General features: G+C 44.0%; 1 protein-coding gene across 1 annotated transcript; it reads left to right on the top strand.

The window, feature by feature from the left end:
• The first annotated feature begins 17,992 nt into the window (after positions 1–17,992).
• Positions 17,993–21,559, top strand: LOC140476840 (actin, non-muscle 6.2-like). The gene is made up of 3 exons (XM_072569655.1): positions 17,993–18,095; positions 18,265–18,413; positions 20,300–21,559. Exons 2-3 carry the CDS (start codon positions 18,288–18,290, stop codon positions 21,302–21,304), a joined length of 1,131 nt encoding a protein of 376 aa, XP_072425756.1. The 5' UTR covers positions 17,993–18,095; positions 18,265–18,287; the 3' UTR covers positions 21,305–21,559.
• Positions 21,560–22,621: the final 1,062 nt, after the last annotated feature.

The raw sequence follows: 22,621 nt of genomic DNA, 5'->3' as shown, positions 1-22,621 counted from the left end.
ACATAGCTGCTAGACTGGGTCTGCAGCAGATGGTGAGGGAACCAGCAAGAGGGAAGAACATACTTGACCTCATCCTTGCCAATCTGCCGACTGCAGATACATCTATCCATGACAGTATCGGTAAGAGCCACCACTGCACAGTCCTTGTAGAGGTGGAGTCCTGGCTTCACACTGAGAATAACTTCCATCGTGTTGTGTGAGACTATCATCGTGCTAAATGGGACAGACTTTGAACAGATCTAGCAACACAAGACTGGGCATCCATGAGGCACTGTGGGCCATCAACAGCAGCAGAATTATATTCCAGTGTAGTTTACAACTTCATGGCACAGCACATCCCCTTCTCAACCATTGCCATCAAGCCGGGGGATCAACCTTCGTTCAATGGGACGATGCAGGATGGCACGGCTGGAGCAGAATGAGGCATGCCTAAAGCTGACGTGTCAGCCGAGTGAAGCTACCAAACAAGACCACTTGCATGCTAGATTGCATGAGCAAAACAAGTAACAGGCAGAAGTAAGAGATCCCATGACCAATGGATCAAATCTAAGCTCTGCACTCCTGCCACGTCCAGTCATCAATTGTGGTAGACAATAAAACAGTTAACAGGAGAAGAAGACTCAAGAAAGATCTGCACCTTCAATGATGGGAGTGCCCAGTACATGCGTCTGTCCACAGGCTCCTCCTGTGCTTTTCAGCATCACAAATGCCAGCATTGCACCAATTCACCTTCAACATTCAGCCCTCCAGCACTGATGCCCAGGAGCAGCAGTGTGCACTATCTACAAGATGCACTGCAGATAATAACCAAGGCTCCTTAGATAGAACCTTCCAAACCCACAACCATATAGAAGGACAAGAACAGCAAATGCATGGAAACCTGTACGTTCCTGTTCAAGCTACTTACCATCCTGTGTTGGAAATATATCAATCCATTCCTTCACTGTTGCTGGGTCTAAACCCTGGAATTCCCTTCCTTACAACATTGTGGGTCTACCTTCACCAAATGCACTGCAGCTGTTTGAGAAGGTGCTCATCACCACCTTCTCAAGGGCAATTAGGAATGGTTATTAAGTAACCCCAGCAATAATACTATATTCAAAGAAATTGTTAAATAAAATGGCCCACCGCTATCCTTGAAGAGTAGGGTAGTTATCTCTAGTATCCTGGTCAATATATGTCTTTCCATCAATGTAGCTAAAAACACAGCTCATTGTCACTTTATTGACTAACTTAACAGTGTTCATTGAGCAATTAACATTTGTGTAAGGGCTGACATATTAACATGGATAGTCAATTGGGTAGCTCACAGGAACCAGAGAGTGTGATCAGAAAATGAGGAGTCTACAAAGGGACATAGCCATAGTCCCACTCTCTCATTGGACAGTGAGGACCGGTGGCAGGTTTAACCTGAGAGTCACCAGACCTCAGGCAAGGAGTGAGGCCAAGAAGGTGGGACCTTCATGATGACCTCAGCTGGAGCAGGAATTGAACACACACTACTGGTGTCAATCTGTATTGTAAAGCAGCCACCCAGCCAACTGAGCTAACCAAATGGCCTACTCCTATCTCCATTTATAAGTTTACATGTGCTATTGTGAGATCTTGCTGTGCATAAAATTGCCACTGTATTTCCCACACTATAACAGTGACGAGACTTCAAAAGACACCCTGAGGTGAAGGCCACTATAGAATTCTTTCCACATTGAACAGATTAGGTGAAAAAGGGTGTGGCTGGTTGACTGACTGTAAATCCTGGTAGTTCCTCAATATTTACAACCAGCACCTGTTGACAGTTGAGCTTCACTATCCTTCTCTCTGGTTCCTGTTTGTGTTGTAGGATCCTTTGTGTTCTCTGAAGTTAACTTTTTTCTAGCCTGGGCCAAAGATTCTTCTTGAGCCTGGTCACTGGTCCAACCATTCAACAAAAAAGCGAACTGTCTGGAGTTCCTCAAGGAGTAACTGTCTGGCTACAAATGACTGCATTCACTTTGACAGATTAAGGTGGGTGGCACGGTGGCTCAGTGGTTAGCACCACTGCCTCACAGCACCAGGGACCCAGGCTCGATTCCAGCCTTGTGTGACTGTCTGTGTGGAGTTTGCACATTCTCCCCATGTCTGTGTGGGTTTCCTCCCACAATCTAAAGGTGTGCAGGTTAGGTGAAATGGCCACACTAAAATTGCCCATTATGTTCAGGGATGTGTAGGTTAGGTGCATTAGTCAGAGGTAAATAGAGGGTGGGGGGATAGCTCTGGGTGGGTTATTCTTTGGAGGGTCGGTGTGGACTTGTTCAGAGGAATAGATAGAGTAGACAGTCAGAAACTTTTTTCCCGGGTACAACAGAGTGTTACAAGGGGACATAAATTTAAGGTGAAGGGTGGAAGGTATAGGGGAGATGTCAGGGGTGGGTTCTTTACCCAGAGAGTGGTGGGGGCATGGAATGCGCTGCCCGAGGGAGTGGTAGAGTCAGATTCATTGGCGACCTTTAAGCGGCATTTGGATAGGTACATGGATGGGTGCTTAATCTAGGATAGAAGTTCGGCACAACATCGTGGGCCGAAGGGCCTGTTCTGTGCTGTATTGTTCTATGTTCTATGTTCTATGTTCTATGCTGGCCTGAAGGGCCTGTTTCCACACTGTAGGGAATCTAATTAATTCTAAAGAAAAATAAAGGAACAGATTTTCAGAATGTCAAGAGACTAGGTATTCAGAAAGACCTGACTGTACTTCAGATTTAACATCCGTTATGAAGTGAAATAAAGAACACCAGGCAATGGGATGGTAAAGAACGCATAAGAGCAGAGTAGGGAGGGCACACGGGGACAGTGACAAGAAAAACAGAGGTATACAAAAGTTTTCATGGTTTGGTTTCCCAGAAACTGTGTTACAAATTAATCACAAATGGAGTCTGTTAAGGGATGTGGGACCAAAAATTAAAAAATAAAAGTACCTTCATCTCCAGAATGCTTAGTTACCCTCAACTTACGCATCATAGAAATTAAACATACAAACTCTGAAAGCAATCAACAGGGAAAATGCTATGTTAGCTTTCGTACAAGAGGGATTGGAGTACAACAGTGAATATACCTTACTGCAATGGTACAACAAGGACATTGGCAGGACTGTGAGTGGGGTTCTGTTTGCAACTTTGGCCTGTGTATGGTGTCTGATTGACTACAGCTGGCTTCGTCCCTGCCAGATCCCATTCTCAAGTCTCAAATGGTCACTATCTTTTTGCTTTAATTTGGAAGATGTGAGCGTCACTGACTGGGCCAGTATTTATTGCCAATCCCTAATCCCAGTTAATGACATTGCTGTGGGTCTGGAGTCACATGTAGCTAGACTTCCTTCCCTAAAGGACATTAGTGATCTATATGGGTTTTACAACAGTCAATAATTAAGACAGCATTTCTTCATTTTATTCAAATTTCACCATGGTGGGATTTAAACCTATGTCCTCCAGGGCTTACTGTGGGACTGAGGATTGCTAGATCATTAACATTGGAACTCTGTTGCCACCACTGCCCCCTCCCTTTAATGTAGGGGAGGACAGAGGAAATACTAAAAAGACTCTTAGAATCTCTCCTAGATGCTTGGCAGCAATTGCCTTTTGTTTAAAATGGCACAACTTCTCTATTAATCTGCATTGAACCTTGAGTTCAATTGGTGATAAAAGGAATACTATTTCCATGCACTGAGTGCTCAGGCTCTGGGAATGTCCTGGAGATATGTTCAATCAAAGCATTTTAAAGTGACTGAATGATTATCTGAAAAGTGGACATTTGCAGACTCCAGGGAAATATAAGGGAGTGGTACTTGGTGATTTGGTCTTAAAGTGAGACATATGGACATGATGGGATTAATTGTCTTCTATTGTGCAGGAAACATTCTATGATTCTGGCCCTGTCAATGACAATTCTGAGAATAGATTTAGTAACTACTCTCAATTGTTAGAGTTTTGTTCCATCTAGGAAGAACCCTGTGAATTGGGACGGCCGGTGTTGAAATGTCAGATAGTGCTGAACAAGTGCTGCACTGTTGGAGGGTGGGTGCTGAGGGAGTGCCGCACTGTTGGAGGGTCAATGCTGAGGGAGTACCGCACTGTCGGAGGATCAATGCTGAGGGAGTGCCGCACTGTCAGAGGGTCAGTGCTGAGGGAGTGTCGCACTGTCGGAGGGTCAATGCTGAGGGAGTGCCGCACTGTCGGAGGGTCAGTGCTGAGGGAGTGCCGCATTGTTGGAGGGTCAGTGCTGAGGGAGTTTGAACTGTCGGAGGGTCAATGCTGAGGGAGTGCCGCACTGTTGGAGGGTCTGCGCTGAGGGAGCACCGCACTGTCGTAGGGTCTGCGCTGAGGGATTGCCGATCTGTCAGAGGGTCAATGCTGAGGGTGTGCTGCACTGTTGGAGGGTCAGTGCTGAGGGAGACTGAACTGTCGGAGGTTCAGTGCTGAGGGAAAACTGCACTGTCGGAGGGTCCGCGCTGAGGGAGTGCCGCTCTGTTGGAGGTTCAGTGCTGAGGGAGTGTCACACTGTCAGAGGGTCAGTGCTGAGGGAGTGCCGCACTGTCGGAGGGTCAGTGCTGAGGGGATGCCGCACTGTCGGAGGGTCAATGCTGAGGGAGCGCCGCACTGTCGGAGGGTCTGCACTGAGGGAGTGCCGCACTGTCGGAGGGTCAATGCTGAGGAAGTGCCGCACAGTCGGAGGGTCCGCACTGAGAGAGTGTCGCACTGTCGGAGGGTCAGTGCTGAGGGAGTGCCGCACTGTTGGAGGGTCAGTGCTGAGGGAGACTGCACTGTTGGAGGGTCAATGCTGAGGGAGTGCTGCACTGTTGGAGGGTCAGTGCTGAAGGAGTGCTGCACTTTTAGAGGGTTCGTGCTGAGGGATTGCCGCACTGTCAGAGGGTCAGTGCTGAGGGAGGGCCACACTGTTGGATTGTCAGTGCTGAGGAAGTGCTGAGGGAGCATTGCATTGTCGAAGAGTCAGTATTGAGGGAGCACCGCATTATCAGATGATTAATGCTGAGGGAGTGCCACACTGTAAGTCAATGTCGAGGGAATGCCACGCTGTAGGAAAGTCAGTACTGAGGGAGACCCACATGATCAGAGAGTCAGTCTGAGGAAGTCTGACACCTTTGTATTGTCAGTGTTGAGGGAATGCTGCAATGTCGGAGTGTAAGTACAGAGGAAAAGCTGAGTTGTCAGAGGATAGTGCAGACACAGCATTGCACTGTTGGAGGATCAGTACAGAAACTGTGTTGCACTATCAAAAGTCTCCTGCTTCAGATAGGACCATTAAACCAAGACTTCATGTGTTCTGACAAATTAATATAAAAGATGTCTGGGTATTATTCAAAGGAGAACAGAGTGTGTAGGTTAGTTTGAACTTAGAGTAGGATAAAAGGTTGGCACAACATCATAGGCCAAAAAGCCTGTACTGTGCTGTACTGTTCTATGTTCTATGTGTAGGGGAATTTGCTTCAGTGCAAATTAGCTGTTGTATTTTCTACAGTATAATATAACTGCATTTCAAAACTATTTCACTGACTGTGAACCACTTCCAGAGAAGTGAGTACATGCTACAGTAACACACATGTAAATTGTTTGCAGTAAGTTCTGGTGGGGAGAACAACTCACTCAGACTTAAAATATGAACTTTGGAAAAGGATACGCTATTGCAGTACAGCATACAAACCTGGTTTGCACAGCAGGAGGCCAATTCCCTCCCATCTTTCTCAACTCCCTGCCCTCACCACCTGCACTCACTGCGAGGGTGGAGCTCGAGATGCAAAATGATTCCAAAAATGTGGGTGACTTGAAAACTACCTCAAACTGCGCAATGACAGGTGAACACAAGTTGTTACCTTTCAGAGTGCCTCGGGGTAAGGAACCTGTCCTGGCGTAAGCAACAGCTACATTCAGCATTCCATACCTTATATGGCAGAAAATGCAAGCCCAGCGGATTGTTGTTGTAAGATCACCAGACAGGGGGTAGGGACTGATGGGATGCTCCAGGTAAAAGGATTATTAAATGGGTGGGTGCAATTTCAGCCTCCAAAAGAGATTAGGCACATTCTTCAGCTAGTCAGCTTCCTGAGGCTGTTTTACCACTCAATAGCTGATCTGTATCTAAACTCTATTTAGCTCAAATCAAGGGACAGAGATTAATTCTTTGTACCCTATCAATGCTTTGAACATTTCCAGCATCTCAAATAGCTCACCCTTTAATCTTTTAAGGAAATGCGAACCTGGTCTTCTTAAACTGCCTTCATAATTTAACCCTTTTATCCCCAGTATCATTCTGGGTGAACTAGGGCTGCACCCCCTTCGAAGTCATTCTATCCATCATGAGGTGAAGTGCTCAGGACTGGGATCACATGGAGTCTGACCAGAATGCTACAACAGGGTTCTAATGAGAAATGGGAGCAGCACTAAGTCCTCTCTTTTGGTTATGAACCTCAAAGGACAACATTCCATGAGCCATTTTGATTGCTGTCCATGGGTCAGTGTGACGAGAATTGACATGACTTGTTCACCCCGACAGCGGGAAATGAGTGGCGCAATTTACGGTGAATGCCCAATTTCTCAATCTCTGTGGTTTGTTTGTGAGCAATGCCGCAGAGAGTCAGCACTAAAGTGTCCACATAAATCCAGACAAAGGTGATAAATGTGGTTGGGATGCTAATATTCCATTACAAAGTTGCTTGTGCTCCTTAGAACACTTTATGTTGCCAAAGTTGCATAAGTTGCAAGAAAATGATGGCAAATGGGACCAGATCATTTTAAGATATCTGGTTGGCATGAACGAGTTGGGCCGAAGGGTCTGTTTCTGTGCTGTATAACTCTATGCCTCTTTGACTCAGTAAAGGTCCACTTGGCTGATAATATTTCAAAGAACTGCAGATGTTTGAATCTCAAACACACAAAAAAAAAGAAATTGCTGAACAAACTTCAGAAAAGTTCTTCAGTTCTGGAAAAGGGTCACTGGACTTAAAATGTTATCTCTGATTTCTCTCCACAGACGTTGCCAGAGCTGCTCAGTTTGAAATAACTCCACAGAGACTGGTATCCTGTCACCAAGTTCACCTTTATTCACACGTGGAAAGTCCTTAACACTGATCCAGCTCCCTCAGAGTCAGCTCTCAGATTGAACAAAACCTCTGACACTCCTGTTTATATTTTCCTAACATGAATGAAGATAACTGACTAAAACCAGACTGAAACCTAAAAAAATAGATTCAGTTGTAATTTCTCTAAGAGATTTGGGTAAACACTTTTAAAAGACATATTTGCAGGCACTGGAAAAAAAACAGGTGAATTGGGTATCTATTTCAGAAAGTAAGTGCTGGCAAGATGGGCTGAAAATGCTTTAGTGGATTAGTGGTGCTGGAAGAGCACAGCAGTTCAGGCAGCATCCAACGAGCAGCGAAATCGATGTTTGAAGGGCTTTTGTAAATTATACTTGTAAATAAACTTTAAAGTACAGAAGCTTTTTGCATTAAAATGAATGTCTGGACCATGTTTTTATTTTTTCCCGTTTTTTGTTATACCCCTGTTTATATCCGGTCAGCCAGGGCTCTGTGATTAGACCAGATTAACACACTCAATCAGGGAACTCATATTCTGTCCACCTGGCTGACCTCATTACAGTCACTACAAGTTCCTCCAGTAATTTCTGTATTTGTGTGTTTCACGAGTCTGATATCAGGTATGGAAGGACTGTCTTATGAGGAGAATTTGGGTATGTTGGGTTTGTACTCATTGGAGTTTAGAAGGATGAGAAGCAGCCTTATTGAAATATACAAGATCTTTCGAGGACTTGACAGGGTAAACATGGCTAGGTTGTTTCTCCTTTTGCGAGAGACCAGGACCAGAGGGTGTAATTTCTGAATAAGTGATTGCACATTTAATACAGAGAAGAGGAGGAATGCCTTCTCTCGGAGGGCAGTGAATCTGGGGAATTTTTTGGCCACAGCTGTCAAAGCTGGGTCATTAAGTATATTCAAAGCTAAGACAGACAGGTTTTTAATTATTCAGGGAATCAAGGGTAATGAGGAAACTGCAGGATTAGCCATGATCTCATTCAATAGTGAAAGAGATTTATGTGTTATGGTCTTAATGTACATTACAAATACAGTCTACACGACTAATGGACATCGTTAGCAGCAAGTGTTGCATTGGAACATGTGCAGCTATGCAACTGTAACGCCAGCCAGATTTATCACTTTCCAGAGTTTCTGTTTACATGTAACCAGGCTGACGTTTAGCTGAGTGTATCTGAAGGCCATTTTTAAATTACAAGACAAGTAACCAAGGGTATTTGATAAAATGAAAGCAAAGTATGCAGATGCTGCAGATCTGAAGTAGAGACAGAAAGCTTTTGAGAAGTTCAGCATCTGTGGGGGTGTGACAAGAAGGACAGAAAGGGAGGCAAGAGACGAGGGGGAGTGGTCTTTTTGATAACAGATAGCATCACAGCTAATACTGAGGGGGGATATTCCTGGAAAAACATCCAAGGAAGTTATTTGGGTTGAACTGAGAAAGAAAAAAAGGGGATATCACCTTATTGGGATTGTATTATAGATCCCCTAATAGTCAGCAGGAAATTGAGAAACAGATTTGTAAGGAGATCTGTTATCTGTAAGAATAATAGGGTAGTTATGGTAGGGGGTTTTAACTTTCCAAACATCGACTGGGACTGCCATAGTCTTAAAGGTTTAGATGGGGAGGAATTTGCTAAGTGTGTACAAGAAACTTTTCTGATTCAATATGTGGGTGTACTTACTAGAGACGTTATTTCCTAAAAACATCAAAATTTGTACCTACTACAGAAGGTGCAAAACTTGACCTACTCTTGGGAAATAAGGCAGGGCAGGTGACTGAGGTGTCAGTGGGGGAGCACTTTGGGGCCAGCGACCATAATTCTATTTATTTTAAAATAGTGACAGACCAGATCTAACAGCTGAAGTTCTAAATTGGAGGAAGGCCAATTTTGACAGTATTAGGAAAGAACTTTGAAAAGCTGATTGGGGGCAGATGTTCACAAGTAAAGGGACGGCTGGAAAATGGGAAGCCTTCAGAAATGAGATGATGAGAAACCAGAGACAGTATATTCCTGTCAGGGTGAAAGGAAAGGCTGGTAGGTATAGGGAATACTGGATGACTAGAGAAATTGAGGGTTTGGTTAAGAAAAAGAAGGAAGCATATGTCACGTATGGACAAGATGGATCAAATGAATCCTTAGAACAGCATAAAGGCAGCAGGAGTATACTTAAGAGGGAAATCAGGAGGGCAAAATTGGGACTTCAGATAGCTTTAGCAAACAGGGTTAAGGAGAATCCAAAGGGTTTTTACAAATACATTAAGGACAAAAGGGTAACTAGGGAGAGAATAGGGCCCCTCAAAGTTCAGCAAAGCAGCCTTTGTGTGGAGCCGCAGGAGATGGGGGAGATACCAAAGGAGCATTTTGCATCAGTGTTTACTGTGGAGAATATAGAATATGGAAGATATAGACTGTAGGGAAATAGATGGTGACATCTTCAAAAATGTCCATATTACAGAGGAGGAAGTGCTGGATGACCTGAAACACATGAAAGTGGACAAATCCCCAGGACCTGATCAGGTGTACCCGAGAACTCAATGGGAAGCTAGAGAAGTGATTGCTGGGCCTCTTGCTGAGATATTTGTATCATGGATAGTCACAGGTGAGGTGCCAGAAAACTGGAGGTTGGCTAATGTGGTGCCACTGTTTAAGGAGGGTGGGAAGGACAAGCCAGGGAACTATAGACCAGTGAGCCTGACTTCAGTGGTGGGCAAATTGTTGTAGGGAATCCTGAGAGACAAGATATACATGTATTTGGAAAGGCAAGGACTGATTAGGGATAGTCAAAATGGCTTTGTGCGTGGGAAATCATGTCTCACAAACTTGATTGTGTTTTTTGAAGAAGTAACAAAGAGGACTAATGAGGACAGAGCGGTAGATGTGATCTATATGCACTTCAGTAAGGTGTTCGACAAGGTTTCCCATGGGAGACTGGTTAGCAAGGTTAGATCTCACGGAATACAGGGAGAACTAACCATTTGGATACAGAACTGGCTCAAAGGCAGAAGACAGAGGGTGGTAGTGGAGGGTTGCTTTTCAGACTGGAGGCCTGTGACCAGTGGAATGCCACAAGGATCAGTGCTGGGCCCTCTACTTTTCGTCATTTACATAAATGATTTGGATGTGAACATAAGAGGTAAAGTTAGTAAGTTTGCAGATGACACCAAAATTGGAGGTGTAGTGGACAGCAAATAGGGTTACCTCAGATTACAACAGGATCTTGATCAGATGGGCCAATGGGCTGAGAAGTGGCAGATGGAGTTTAATTTAGATAAATGTGAGGTGCTGCATTTTGGGAAAGCAAATTTTAGCAGGACTTATACACTTAATGGTAAGGTCCTAGGGAGTGTTGCAGAACAAAGAGACCTTGGAGTGCAGGTTCATAGCTCCTTGAAAGTGGAGTCGCAGGTAGATAGGATAGTGAAGAAGGCATTTGGAATGCTTTCCTTTATTGGTCAGAGTATTGAGTACAGGAGTTGGGAGGTCATATTGCAGCAGTACAGGATATTGGTTAGGCCACTGTTGGACTATTGCATGCAGTTCTGGTCTCCTTCCTATTGGAAAGATGTTGTGAAACTTGAAAGGATTCAGAAAAGATTTACATGGATGTTGCCAGGGTTGGAAGATTAGAGCTATAGGGAAAGGTTGAATGGGCTGGGGCTGTTTTCCCTGGAGCGTCAGAGGCTGAGGATTGACCTTATAGAGGTTTATGAAATCAGGAGGGCCATGGATAGGTTAAATAGACAAGGTTTCTTCCCTGGAGTGGGGGAGTCCAGAACCAAAGGGCTGAGGTTTAGGGTGAGAGGGGAAAGATATAAAAAAGAACCTAAGGGGCAACTTTTTCTCACAGAGGGTAGTACGTGTATGGAATAGGCTGCCCGAGGAAGTGGTGGAGGCTGGTACACTTACAACATTAAAAGGCATCTGGATGGGTATATGAATAGGGTTTGGAGGGATATGGGCCGGGTGCTGGCAGGTGGGACTAGATTGGGTTGGGATATCTGGTCAGCATGGACGGGTTGGACCAAAGGGTCTGTTTCCATGCTGTACATCTCTATGACTCTATGAGAAACAAAGTTACTGTCTAAAGTCCAATATGACTCTTCTTTGGAATTAAAAGAGGTTGGAAAATTATGGGGTTTTTTTTCATGCTTTTGACAAAGTGGGAGGAGTGACTGGAACATATGGTCATGAAACAGGTGGTAATTTAGTTGGACTAGCAATTCAGAACCCTATCGTTGAGCACATGGGCTCAAATCCCACCATGGCAGATGGTGAAGTGTGAATTCAAAAAGAAAATCTGGAATGGAGACCATGAGACCACTGTCAATTGTTGTAAATAAAAAAATCTGGTTCAAGAACAGAAGGAAATCTGCCACAAATCTGTTCTGAGGAAGGGTCACTGGACCCAAACATTAACCCTGATTTCTCTCCACAGATGATGCCAGACCTGCTGAGCTTTTCCAGCAATTTCTGGATTTTTTTTCTGATTTACAGCATCTGCATTCTTTCAGTTTTTATTTAATTTGCTGTTCTTAACTGATCTGACCTACATGTGATTCCAGACCCACAGCAATGTGGTTGACTCTTAACTACCCTCTGGATGATTACTCGTGGGCAATAAATGCTGACCTAGCCAGTGATGCCCACATCCCATTAACATAATTTTTAAAATGTGGGTAGTAAGGGAAATGAAAGTGGGCGCCACAGTTGTTACTTTTGGTGCATGTGGGGAAGTGACCTGAGTGAGTGGATAGGCAGCATAAGGAGCTAGTGCTGTGAGGGTTTAGGGTAGATGACAGTGAGTCAGCGAAGTTGTCACAGGCACTGGGGAGAATAATAGCGTTTGAGCCTTAGTGGGTACAGTTGCAGGGATAGGGGTTTAGGGTGTAGGTTTGCTCGCTGAGCTGTCGGTTTGATATCCAGACGTTTCATTACCTGGCTAGGTAACATCATCAGTGGTGACCTCCAAGTGAAACGAAGCTGTCGTCTCCTGCTTTCTATTTGTATCTTTCTCCTGGATTGGATTCCTGGGGTTTGTGGTGATGTCATTTCCTGTTCATTTTCTGAGGGGTTGATAGATGGTATCTAGATCTATGTGTTTGTTTATGGTTTAGATTAGATTAGATTACTTAGATTACTTACAGTGTGGAAACAGGCCCTTCGGCCCAACAAATCCACACCGCCCCGCCGAAGCGCAACCCACCAATACCCCTACATCTATATCTACCCCTTACCTAACACTACGGGCAATTTAGCATAGCCAATTCACCTAACCTGCACATCTTTGGAATGTGGGAGGAAACCGGAGCACCCGGAGGAAACCGACGCAGACACAGGGAGAATGTGCAAACTCCACACAGAGTCGCCTGAGGCAGGAATTGTGGTTGGAGTGCCAGGCCTCTAGCATGTCGTTGCTTCGCCTGTCCCAGGAGAGTAGCAGGGATAATGTGAGTGTGAGGTAACAGAGAGATGGTGGCACTTACCCTCTGGAGAGGAGAAAGTCATTGAGTCCTATAGCACAGATCCAGGCCCTTTGGCCCAAACTGGTCCATGCTGACCAAAATATCCATCTATGCTAACCCCATTTCCCTGCACTTGGCCCATATCCTTCTCATCTTTTCCTATCTAGGTATTTGTCCAAATGCCTTTTAAATGTTGTTAACATACCTGCCTCGACCACTTCTGCTGGCAGCTCATTCCATATGTGTACCACCCTCTGTTTAAAAAAGTTGCCCCTCAAGTTCCCTTTTGTTCTTTCCCCTCTAACCTTAAACTGATGCCCTCTATTCCTTGATTCCCGAATCCTGGGAAAAAGACTGAGTGCATTCACTCTTTCCATGCCTCTCATAACCTTATGCACCTCTATAAGAACCCCCCTCAGTCTCCTACGCGCTAAAGAAAACAGTCCTAGCTTCCAACCTCCCCCTATAACTCAAACCCTTAAGTCCAGGCAACATCCTTGGAAATTTCTGCTGCACTCTTTCCAATGTAATAACATCCTTCCTATAGCAAGGTGACACCAAAACTGAACATAATACTCCAAGTGCGGCCTCACCAACATCCTGTACAACTTGAACATAACTTCCCAACGTCTATACTCAATGCTCGATTGATGAAGGCTATTGTGCCAAAAGCCATCTTCACTGCCCTGTCTACCTCGGGACTCCACTTTCAGAGAACAATGCACCTGAACCCCAAGGTCCCTCTGTTCCAGGACACTCCTTAAGGCCCTACCATTCACCATGAAACTCCTACCTTGATTTGACTTTCCAAAATGCAAGTCATTGATCTTCTTCCTCCAGTACTGACCTTCTTCTTGCAGACAGCTGAGACTGCTTTAAACTGGGTGGCAATCTCAGACCAGGCTGGCATGGTCTGATAGTGTGGCCTCTACTATTGGTCCTGGGGTAAGAGGGAGTTCTGCCTTTGTTCCACCCAACCAGCAGTACCTCCAACACCCTGGCTGCACACGTGGCATCAATTACACCTGGTCTATCATGTCCGAAGTAAATGTCACGAGCTGTGCAAGGCAGCTCTGAATCATAGTGTTTGTCAGGGTGTACAACATACTATCAAATATTGCACGGATACAAGAGATGCTAATCTTCTGGTGGATATCTGCTGAGTGGTGAGTTTTTCTGGAAATGGTACGTGGTAGGACAAGGCCTGAATTGGACTTGATGGACATTATGGGTTGGGTAGGTAGTTAACGATGCAAATTTGGTAAGAAACGATGAGAAATCTCATCAAGCCTCACTGCAAAAACCCTCCAAAAGAATTCAACATAACTCACCCTTAGCCAAAAAGATTAAGGTTCACCCCATAGTCTTTGTAAGAATGTCAATCGTGACAGTGTGACTTGTAATTAATAATGCACATGCAATAGACTACATCTTGTTTAAGATAAGAGGCTTTTCTCATCAAACTAGCAAGTGGTTTTCATCTACCCAATCACCTTTTTTTTCACAAACAATAATAGAAGGTTCTGGAGAAACCCAACAGATATGGAGAGATAAAACAGTTAAGATTTTGAGTTCAGTGACACTTCATCAGAACTAAAAGCAGCTAAGGTGGTATTTATCCTGATGACAGACAGCAGAGGGGAATGTTTTAACAGTTACTCTCATTACTGTGGATCCAAAGTCCCATGTGGGCCAGACCAAACAAGGGCTTCAAATTTCCTTCCCTGATGGAAACTAGTGAACCACATGATAAATCAATATCACTTCCATGGACACCATTCGATTAGCTTTTAGTTTCAAGTTAATTATCTGGAGTTAAACTCCTCAGCTGCTGTGGTGAGATTTGAACACATGTACCTGGACCACAGAACTACAAATCCAGTGACAATACCACTATCCACTAGTGGTACGATCAATTGCAAGGGTTGTGTCAGTCTGAGTGTGCATGAATGTCACTTGTATTTGAGAGAGTATGTTTCTGAATGTTGCTGAGATGTGATTGGGCATGTATGTGTACGTATGTCATTATGTGTATGTATGAGTTATTGTGTGAAAGTATGTGTCAGTGTGTGTAAGGGCGGTGAGTTAATGCACGAATGTGTGTGAGACCATGAGTGACTGCGTACATGAATGTGTGTAAGTAAGGGAATTAGAGTGTGTCTGTGGAGTGGAGAAGGTGGAAGATACAGTAAGATTTTGTCATAAATTGTGAGGTCTCATGGTGCAGATTGTACAGATTGCCTGGGAGACACTGCTCCCTACAACTTGAAAACTGCCCAGATAATACAGTTTACACCTTCAGCATTCCCATCCCCCTTATCATCCTGTTTACCGTCAGATATATGACTCCCTGCTGTGCATGAGGTTTTTCCCATATAAGGTATGGAATGCTGAGTTTACCTGGTGCTTACGCTGGCAGGTTCCTCCCCTCCCTGCATTCTACAGCCACACCTTCCTATTTCTCTGACTCGTTCTGTCAAAAAAAATCAGGGAAGCAAACATTAGTTTCAGAAATGGTAACCATGAAATATTGAAACCAATCCAATAATTCCTGGAGAAACTCAGCAGATCTGGCAGCATCAGTGGGAAGAAAGCAGAGTTAACTATTGGGTTGTCACATAAGCTCCACTGGTTTACTAACATTGTTTAGGGAGAGAAACTTACTGTCCGTACCCATTCTACCTGGCCCCGGACCCATATCAACATTCTATACTCTCTGAAGCGGCCCAAAATACTACTGAATGGTATTGAAAACAGGGAAACCAGGGAGGGCAACAGTAGCCTTTCTGGTGATACCTGTCCCAGCTGAGAGTAAAAACACAAAGGCCAATTAGAAATAACAATGCTGATAGATACTCAGGTTTAATGTCTTCTCACATGAGAAATGTAAACAGATCTATGTTGGGGCTACACATGTGTCCCCTTCCACCCCTCTTCATCTGAAGTCATACAGTCTTACAGCACAGAAGACACCCTTCTGTCTGCACCAACCTATCTATACTAATCCCACTTGCCAGCACTAGGCCCATGCCCTGAAGGTTGTGCTTGTCCCACTAACCTTTAAAGTTTGCGAAGATTCCCTCTTCTACTACTCTTCTAAGCAGTGCATTCCAGATTAACACCACCCTCTCGATAAAAAAGCTCTTCTTCAAATCCCCAATAAATCTCCTGCCCTTCATCTTAAAATTATGCCATTTCAATACTGACCCTTCACCTAAGGGGAACGGCTGCTTCCTAGCCACACTGTACTTGTCTGTTATAATCTATTTCCCAACAAGCCATCTCTGTTCTAAAGAAACAACCCGAGTCCATCCAGCCTCTCTTCATCATTAACTGCTTTAACCCAGGACATTACATGGTGCATCCCCTCCTATGCAATCCCATCCTTCCTATATAGTGGTGACTACAACTGCACACAGTACTCCAGATGTGGCCTAAGTAAAGTTTTGTACAGTTCTACATGGCCTCCCTGTTCTTATAATCTTTGCCTTTTCTGATAAACACAAGTGTCCCATATGCTTTCTTAATACTTTATTAATCTCTCCTGCTGCCTTCAAGGATCTGTGGACAAGGATCTCAAGATTCCTCTGTTCCTCTGAACTTCCTAGTGTCCTACTAGCCAATTTTTGTGTCTGTAAATTTACTTATCATCTACCCACATTTTCTTTGATACGTTTTGAATATATATCACAAACAATAAGCAACCCAGCCAGATCCCTGTGGTATGCCACTAGACACCAACCTGCAGTCACACAAACAGCCTTCCGCCACCACCCTCTGACTCCTACAATGACACCAGTTTTGGATCCATCTCACCATATGCCCTGGATGAGATGTGTTTTTACCTTCTTTATCAGTCTCCCATATAAGAACATAAGAACCAGGAGCAGGAGTAGGCTATCTGGGCCTTCGAGCCCACTCCACCATTCAATAAGATCATGGCTGATCTTTTCATGGACTAGATTAGTGTGAAGCTGGAAAAGCACAGCAGGTCAGGCAACATCCGAGGAGCAGGAAAATCGATGTTTCGGGCAAAAGCACCTCATCAGGAACGAGACTCCCTGCCTCATTCCCGATGAAGGGCTTTTGCCCAAAACAAAAGAAAAAGAAACAGTGCTGATTGCTGTTGTGGAAACCAATTAATTTGGCACAAGTCTGGTTTCATTTTGGTGCCCTCATGAGCTGGAGACTCTCTGGGACCAGAGAACATTGTGTAAAGTTCGCTAAGTGCTCTCCATTAGCCTGTTGCTTTAAACATCAAGGTGTGGCTGAGCAAGCTCTGCAGGTAAATTACCAAAGAAGGTAAATTCTGTGCAGCTTGTCAGACAGTGCACGGAATGTGTGTGCTTTAACTCGTTGTGTGCTGGAACACTTTGCTTTATGGTGATTGCCATTGTACTGATACTGATTACTCCCCAGCTCTTTGGATCTGAAACTTGCTGGCTATAAGAACATTCTGCCAGCTCACAGTGAGCTGTCATTCTTTCTATCAAAACGCGAATAGTGAATATGGAGCATGAGAGGAAATATTCTCTGGTGAGCCACTGATGAACAACAGTATGTTCTATTTCCCCAGCCCTGACTTATTCAGGGAAATTCAGGATAATTTAAGGCTGACTTACTCTTTCTTTGCCGGGTTCACTCAACGGAGCACAGAAATAAAAGGTCAGGTGTTATGATCCAAACCTACCAGCCCAAGACTGGAGTATCCTTTACATTTTATCGACAGTGAATATCTGGGCAAATTTCTTACTCCAAGTCCCATTCTCCTATCATCATGCCACAACCTCACAGACCTACACTGGGCCCAGCTCCACCAACACTTCACTTTCAAATTCTCACCTCTCTTTTCAAATCCCTCCATTCCTACAACTCATCCCCTATCTCTGCACCACAACACTCCACGATGTCTGCTTCACAGCCACATCTTGGACATCTCCCCAGTGTTAATCATTGCACCTTTGACATCTGTGGCTTTACTTGTTCTGAAATTCCCTCCCTAATCCTCTCCCCAATCCTTTAAGGAGCTCCTTCAAAAACCCACCAGTTTAACTAATTCAGTGTATAAGTCAGTTTGGTAGTCCTTCCTGTAAAATATTTCAGTGTTTAAAATGGATGAACCAGCATCATTTCAAATTGCTGCTTATGCCTTCTGTGTCCAGGGGTATGGTGCCTGAGCTTAGCATCACTTGATAGTCACCAGGGAATTGTGGACTTACTAAGTCCACTCACTAAATGGTTAAATCCAATTATGAATATTAATTCAAACGAGAAATGAATACCAAAATTAGGCTTGGGATGGGATATTTTATGTTTCAAGGAGTGAATAATACCAGGAAGTCACAAAATAATTGCATGATTGAACTCCACCCACTTGCACATCAATGGCTTGTCTGGCTGCATTTCATTGGCTGGCTGCTTCATGTGATGGGAATGTGGGTGGAGATTCATGCTCTTTAAAGAAAGTGGCTCTGCAAGGAAGCATATCTGTTACCTTGGAAGTAACAGCTTAAACAGGATCGTTTCCAGAAGGTGATGGGAAGGTTTTTTATTCCCCCCAAAAATTAATGCTGTTACTCTTAAACTGTGCAAGTTGCTGGGGTTCTTGTAAATTGTCCTTGAGGGGACATCAATTTGGTCTGTAAAATGTGTACTTTGGCCATTTTTTTTTAATGGCTTTCTTTCCTTTTGTCTCTTTCAGTCACCTCCTGCAGATTCTAAACCATGGCCGAAGATGATGTTGCAGCTCTGGTGGTCGACAATGGGTCTGGAATGTGTAAGGCTGGCTTTGCAGGTGATGATGCTCCCAGGGCTGTGTTTCCCTCCATTGTGGGACGCCCCCGTCACCAGGTGAGTTTTTAAAATGAGAAGTATTTGCTGCTTTTTGGCTCATTCAAGATATAAATGTCAATTAACCTGAAGTAATTTAATCACTAAAGCTGTAGTGCTTAACAATTACTGAAATGAAAATGTGAACAACTGATTTACTTGTCCACTTTAATTTCATTCACTTAGTGATGGGAAAACTTGTCTTCAAGTGTGGGATGTAATTGACTTCTTTGACTTTTTTTTTTGAGGCAAGGGTTTGAGCCTACTCCAATTGAGTGAGGGATACAACAGGACCAAAATTTACCTTATCACTTTCAAAACTGGCAACGAGGTGATGTGAGTTTATCAAAGCTGTGTCATTTGACTTGCCTCTTGGTACCTCAACCTTTCCAAGTTTTTAAAAACTTACCCTTCTGACAAACTTTTTAATACAAAGAGCAGTCTCCCCAGAATAGACTGGGAATGGTACCTCTGTGTTCCTTTTTCCCCTTAGCCCCTCTATAAAGTGACAGTTTAGCTAATTTTACTCCATTCCTGGAATATGGGTGTCACTTGATGGCTTTAATTAGCTGTTTCCCCCTTGGTGTAAGTGGTGGCCCTTCAGTTTACTGAAAAATGTCAGTGTCCATTTTCTCAATGGTCTGCCCTGTGGATAAGCTCTAATGCTGTACTGTCCAAGCGGTGCCTACCTTTGTTTGGGGAAGTCGTGCATCTCCTCAGGTACTGGAAATACCTAGGGCTGTGTGAGGAATTCCTATTTCATGATGTAAATGTCTCCTCTAAGACCTTTCAAACACTGGCTTACTGTTTGTGGGATGTTCCAATTAAAGTAGTTGCACTTAACTGTACAACTTAATTCCCAGCACTCAAGTGTACTTTTAATCACAAGTTAGTGTGGAGCACAGTCAGCAGTCACAACCTGTTATAGTCCAACAGGCTTATTTGAAATTACAAGGTTTTGAGTTGAGTGAAGTCCCCCAGCATTGATTTCTGACTTTGTCCACCCTGGTCCTATACTGGCACCCTTACATCTGTACAGAACACCTTCAATTAATCACTGGAAGGTACAAATTGAATTCACTGTAGGCTTAAGCTTTGCCTCCTTTCTATGCTATGAACTGTTAGTGATAACAATGTGTTATTACTGAAACTCAGTGGTTCAAACACTCTATCCTTGCTAAGCCCCAATTTCCATTTTGCTAGAAATAGGCAAAGTTTAGAGTGGTGCTAGAAAAGCACAGCAGGTCAAGCCGCATCCGAGGAGCAGGAAAGTCAACTTTTTTGGCAATTCTTGATGAAGGGCTTTTGCCCAAAACGTCAATTTTCCTGCTCCTCTGATGCTGCCTGACCTGCTGTGCTTTTCCAGCACCACTCTAATCTAAACTCTCTGGTTTCCAACATCTGCTGACCTCACTTTTTTGCCTAGAAATAGACAAAGTTAGCCTCTTAATTATTAGAAATTTAGGAGGTCAGGGAAATGGAGTTTAAACACTTCTAGGCCACAGCCATAAATAAGCTGTTAATTAAGTGAACGTGTCTCATCAGATGTGATATCACTGTAGACTAAACTGGCAAGCAGTCTTTTTGTACCATGACTCTTTATACTAGCTTGTTAATTCCTTTGTAGTTTAAAACTTTCTCACCAAACTTGAATTGCAATTAATCCCTCCACTAGGAAGGAAGATCTAGTTGGTCCTGTTATGCTAGTTAGTAAAAGGTTGGTTGAATAATGGCTAAACATGTGAAATTGCCTATTACCTACTAGGTGTAGTAACAAGCTAGAACATGATCTTAATCCCAATACAAAGGAATTCCGAAACCACTTACAGCTCAAGATTGTTGCCAGTCAAGCTGCCTCCTGAAAATATCCTGATTTGTTCCATCCTCTGTTTTGTTTCTTGTTCTAGGGGGTGATGGTTGGAATGGGTCAGAAAGACAGTTATGTTGGAGATGAAGCCCAGAGCAAGAGGGGCATTCTGACCCTGAAGTACCCAATTGAACATGGTATTGTGACCAACTGGGATGACATGGAGAAGATCTGGCACCACACCTTCTACAACGAATTGCGAGTAGCCCCAGAGGAACATCCTGTTCTCCTCACGGAGGCACCCCTCAACCCCAAAGCCAACAGGGAGAAGATGACCCAGATCATGTTTGAGACCTTCAACACACCAGCCATGTACGTTGCCATTCAAGCCGTGCTGTCCTTGTACGCCTCCGGGCGTACAACTGGCATTGTGCTAGATTCTGGTGACGGCGTGTCCCACACCGTGCCCATCTACGAAGGGTACGCCTTGCCTCATGCCATCCTGAGATTGGACTTGGCTGGCCGGGATCTCACTGATTACCTGATGAAGATCCTGACCGAACGTGGGTATTCCTTCACGACCACAGCCGAGAGGGAGATTGTGCGTGACATCAAGGAGAAACTTGCTTACGTGGCCCTGGACTTTGAAGCTGAGATGCAGACAGCCAGCACCTCCTCAGCCTTGGAAAAAAGTTACGAGCTGCCTGATGGTCAGGTCATCACCATCGGCAACGAGCGCTTCAGGTGCCCAGAAACCTTGTTGCAGCCCTCCTTCATTGGTGTGGAGTCAGCTGGCATCCATGAGACCACTTATAATAGTATAATGAAATGTGATGTAGATATCAGGAAGGATCTGTATGCTAACACTGTCCTGTCTGGTGGAACCACCATGTTCCCAGGTATTGCTGATCGGATGCAGAAGGAAATCACAGCCTTGGCTCCGAGCACAATGAAGATTAAGATCATAGCTCCCCCAGAGAGGAAGTATTCAGTATGGATCGGAGGTTCCATCTTGGCTTCTCTCTCCACCTTCCAGCAAATGTGGATCAGTAAGCAGGAGTATGATGAGTCTGGGCCGTCCATTGTCCATCGCAAGTGCTTCTAACTTGCTGTAGGGATCAGAACTAATTTAGACTTGTCTTGATTGTCACCTTCCCAAAACCTTTTTTCTATTGATGAATTTGGTTGGTCTAACTTTCACCTTGCCACATTGTAAAAACCCACTTGAATCCAAGATCATCTTTTGATCCTTGGTTTAAATGGCATGTGTGAAATATTTGAAGCCTTTTTTGTGAGAAACATCCAAGTTTCATTCCTTTTGGAATTACTGGCAAGAGTTGTCTTTCAAGTCTCTTTTTTTTTTTTTAAAAAAAATCATCAAGGTGGGAATGAAAGCACCATTTGTGTTCCACTTGAGAATTAGACCCAACATGAGAACTTCCGATTTGCTAACTTCTGACAGTAACAGAAACCTTGCACACTACCAAGTAGCATCTTCAAGAAATCACCTATAACCTGTCAATAACTCATGATAGGATTGGAAGATTTTGGGATGTTGGAGCTTGCAGGTATTATATTTTTGCTCCAATCCCATGTTCTGGATTTCTGGAAGCTTAAACTATGAAATGTTACATAACTGCTTGTTTATACATGTTCAATTGTAGAATAATAAAATGGACTTTTGGTCATGGATATCTTGTCTCAATCATTACTTGCTCTGTCAATTACTAAATGATAATTTCTAGAATCTAATCACTTCACAAGGAACAGAATAGAAGCAAGAGTTGGCCTTTGAGCCTGCTCTACAACCCTTATGATCATTTAACTTGGCCTGTTTCTGCTTTAACCCTGTATGATTTGATCTGTCTCATGTGCTATATATAACTTTATTTAAATATTCAATTTTGCCTGAAGCATTTTCAGGGCAAATAATGCCACAGGTTCATCACCAAAAAAATTCTCTAAATTTCAGCCTTTTATAGGGATAAAGTTAAAGGCATAAGTGGGGCCCATTGTAGCCCCTAGCTTGAATTTTCCCAGTCAACAGAAACCTCCTTTAGTCTATCTTTACACTCCTTTCTTTCCACCCCCCCCCCCCCCCCCCCCCCCCCCCAAACTATGGACAGCAGGCTGACAAGTCTGTAATTCCTGGTTTTACCTTCCTCTAGGAGAAAGTGAGGACCGCAGGTGCTGGAGATTAGAGCTGGAAAAGTGCAGCAGGTCAGGCAGCATCAAAGGAACAGGAGAATTGATGTTTCGGGCATTAGCCCTTCTTCCTTCCTCCCCCTTTTGCATGTGGGGGTTATGTTGGCCACCCATCACTATGGAGGGACTGTTCTATAGTCTACAGCATTTTTTGGAAATGCCCACCAATGCATTCCCTTTCTTGGGTCACTCACTCAAGAAGGCCACTAAACCCATC

Source organism: Chiloscyllium punctatum, chromosome 5 (assembly GCF_047496795.1).
Source record: "Chiloscyllium punctatum isolate Juve2018m chromosome 5, sChiPun1.3, whole genome shotgun sequence".
NCBI classification, from domain to species: Eukaryota; Metazoa; Chordata; class Chondrichthyes; order Orectolobiformes; family Hemiscylliidae; genus Chiloscyllium; species Chiloscyllium punctatum.
Note: the sequence above shows the minus strand (reverse complement) of the source record. Positions and strands in the feature narration are given on the sequence as shown.

What these genes read in the sequence shown, in the direction of transcription:
- LOC140476840 (XM_072569655.1), top strand. Translation starts at nt 18,288, where the DNA reads ATGGCCGAAGATGATGTTGCAGCTCTGGTGGTCGACAATGGGTCTGGA. An exon ending in TGGGACGCCCCCGTCACCAG is followed by an intron (nt 18,414 to 20,299) that starts GTGAGTTTTTAA and finishes TTCTTGTTCTAG; the next exon opens with GGGGTGATGGTTGGAATGGG.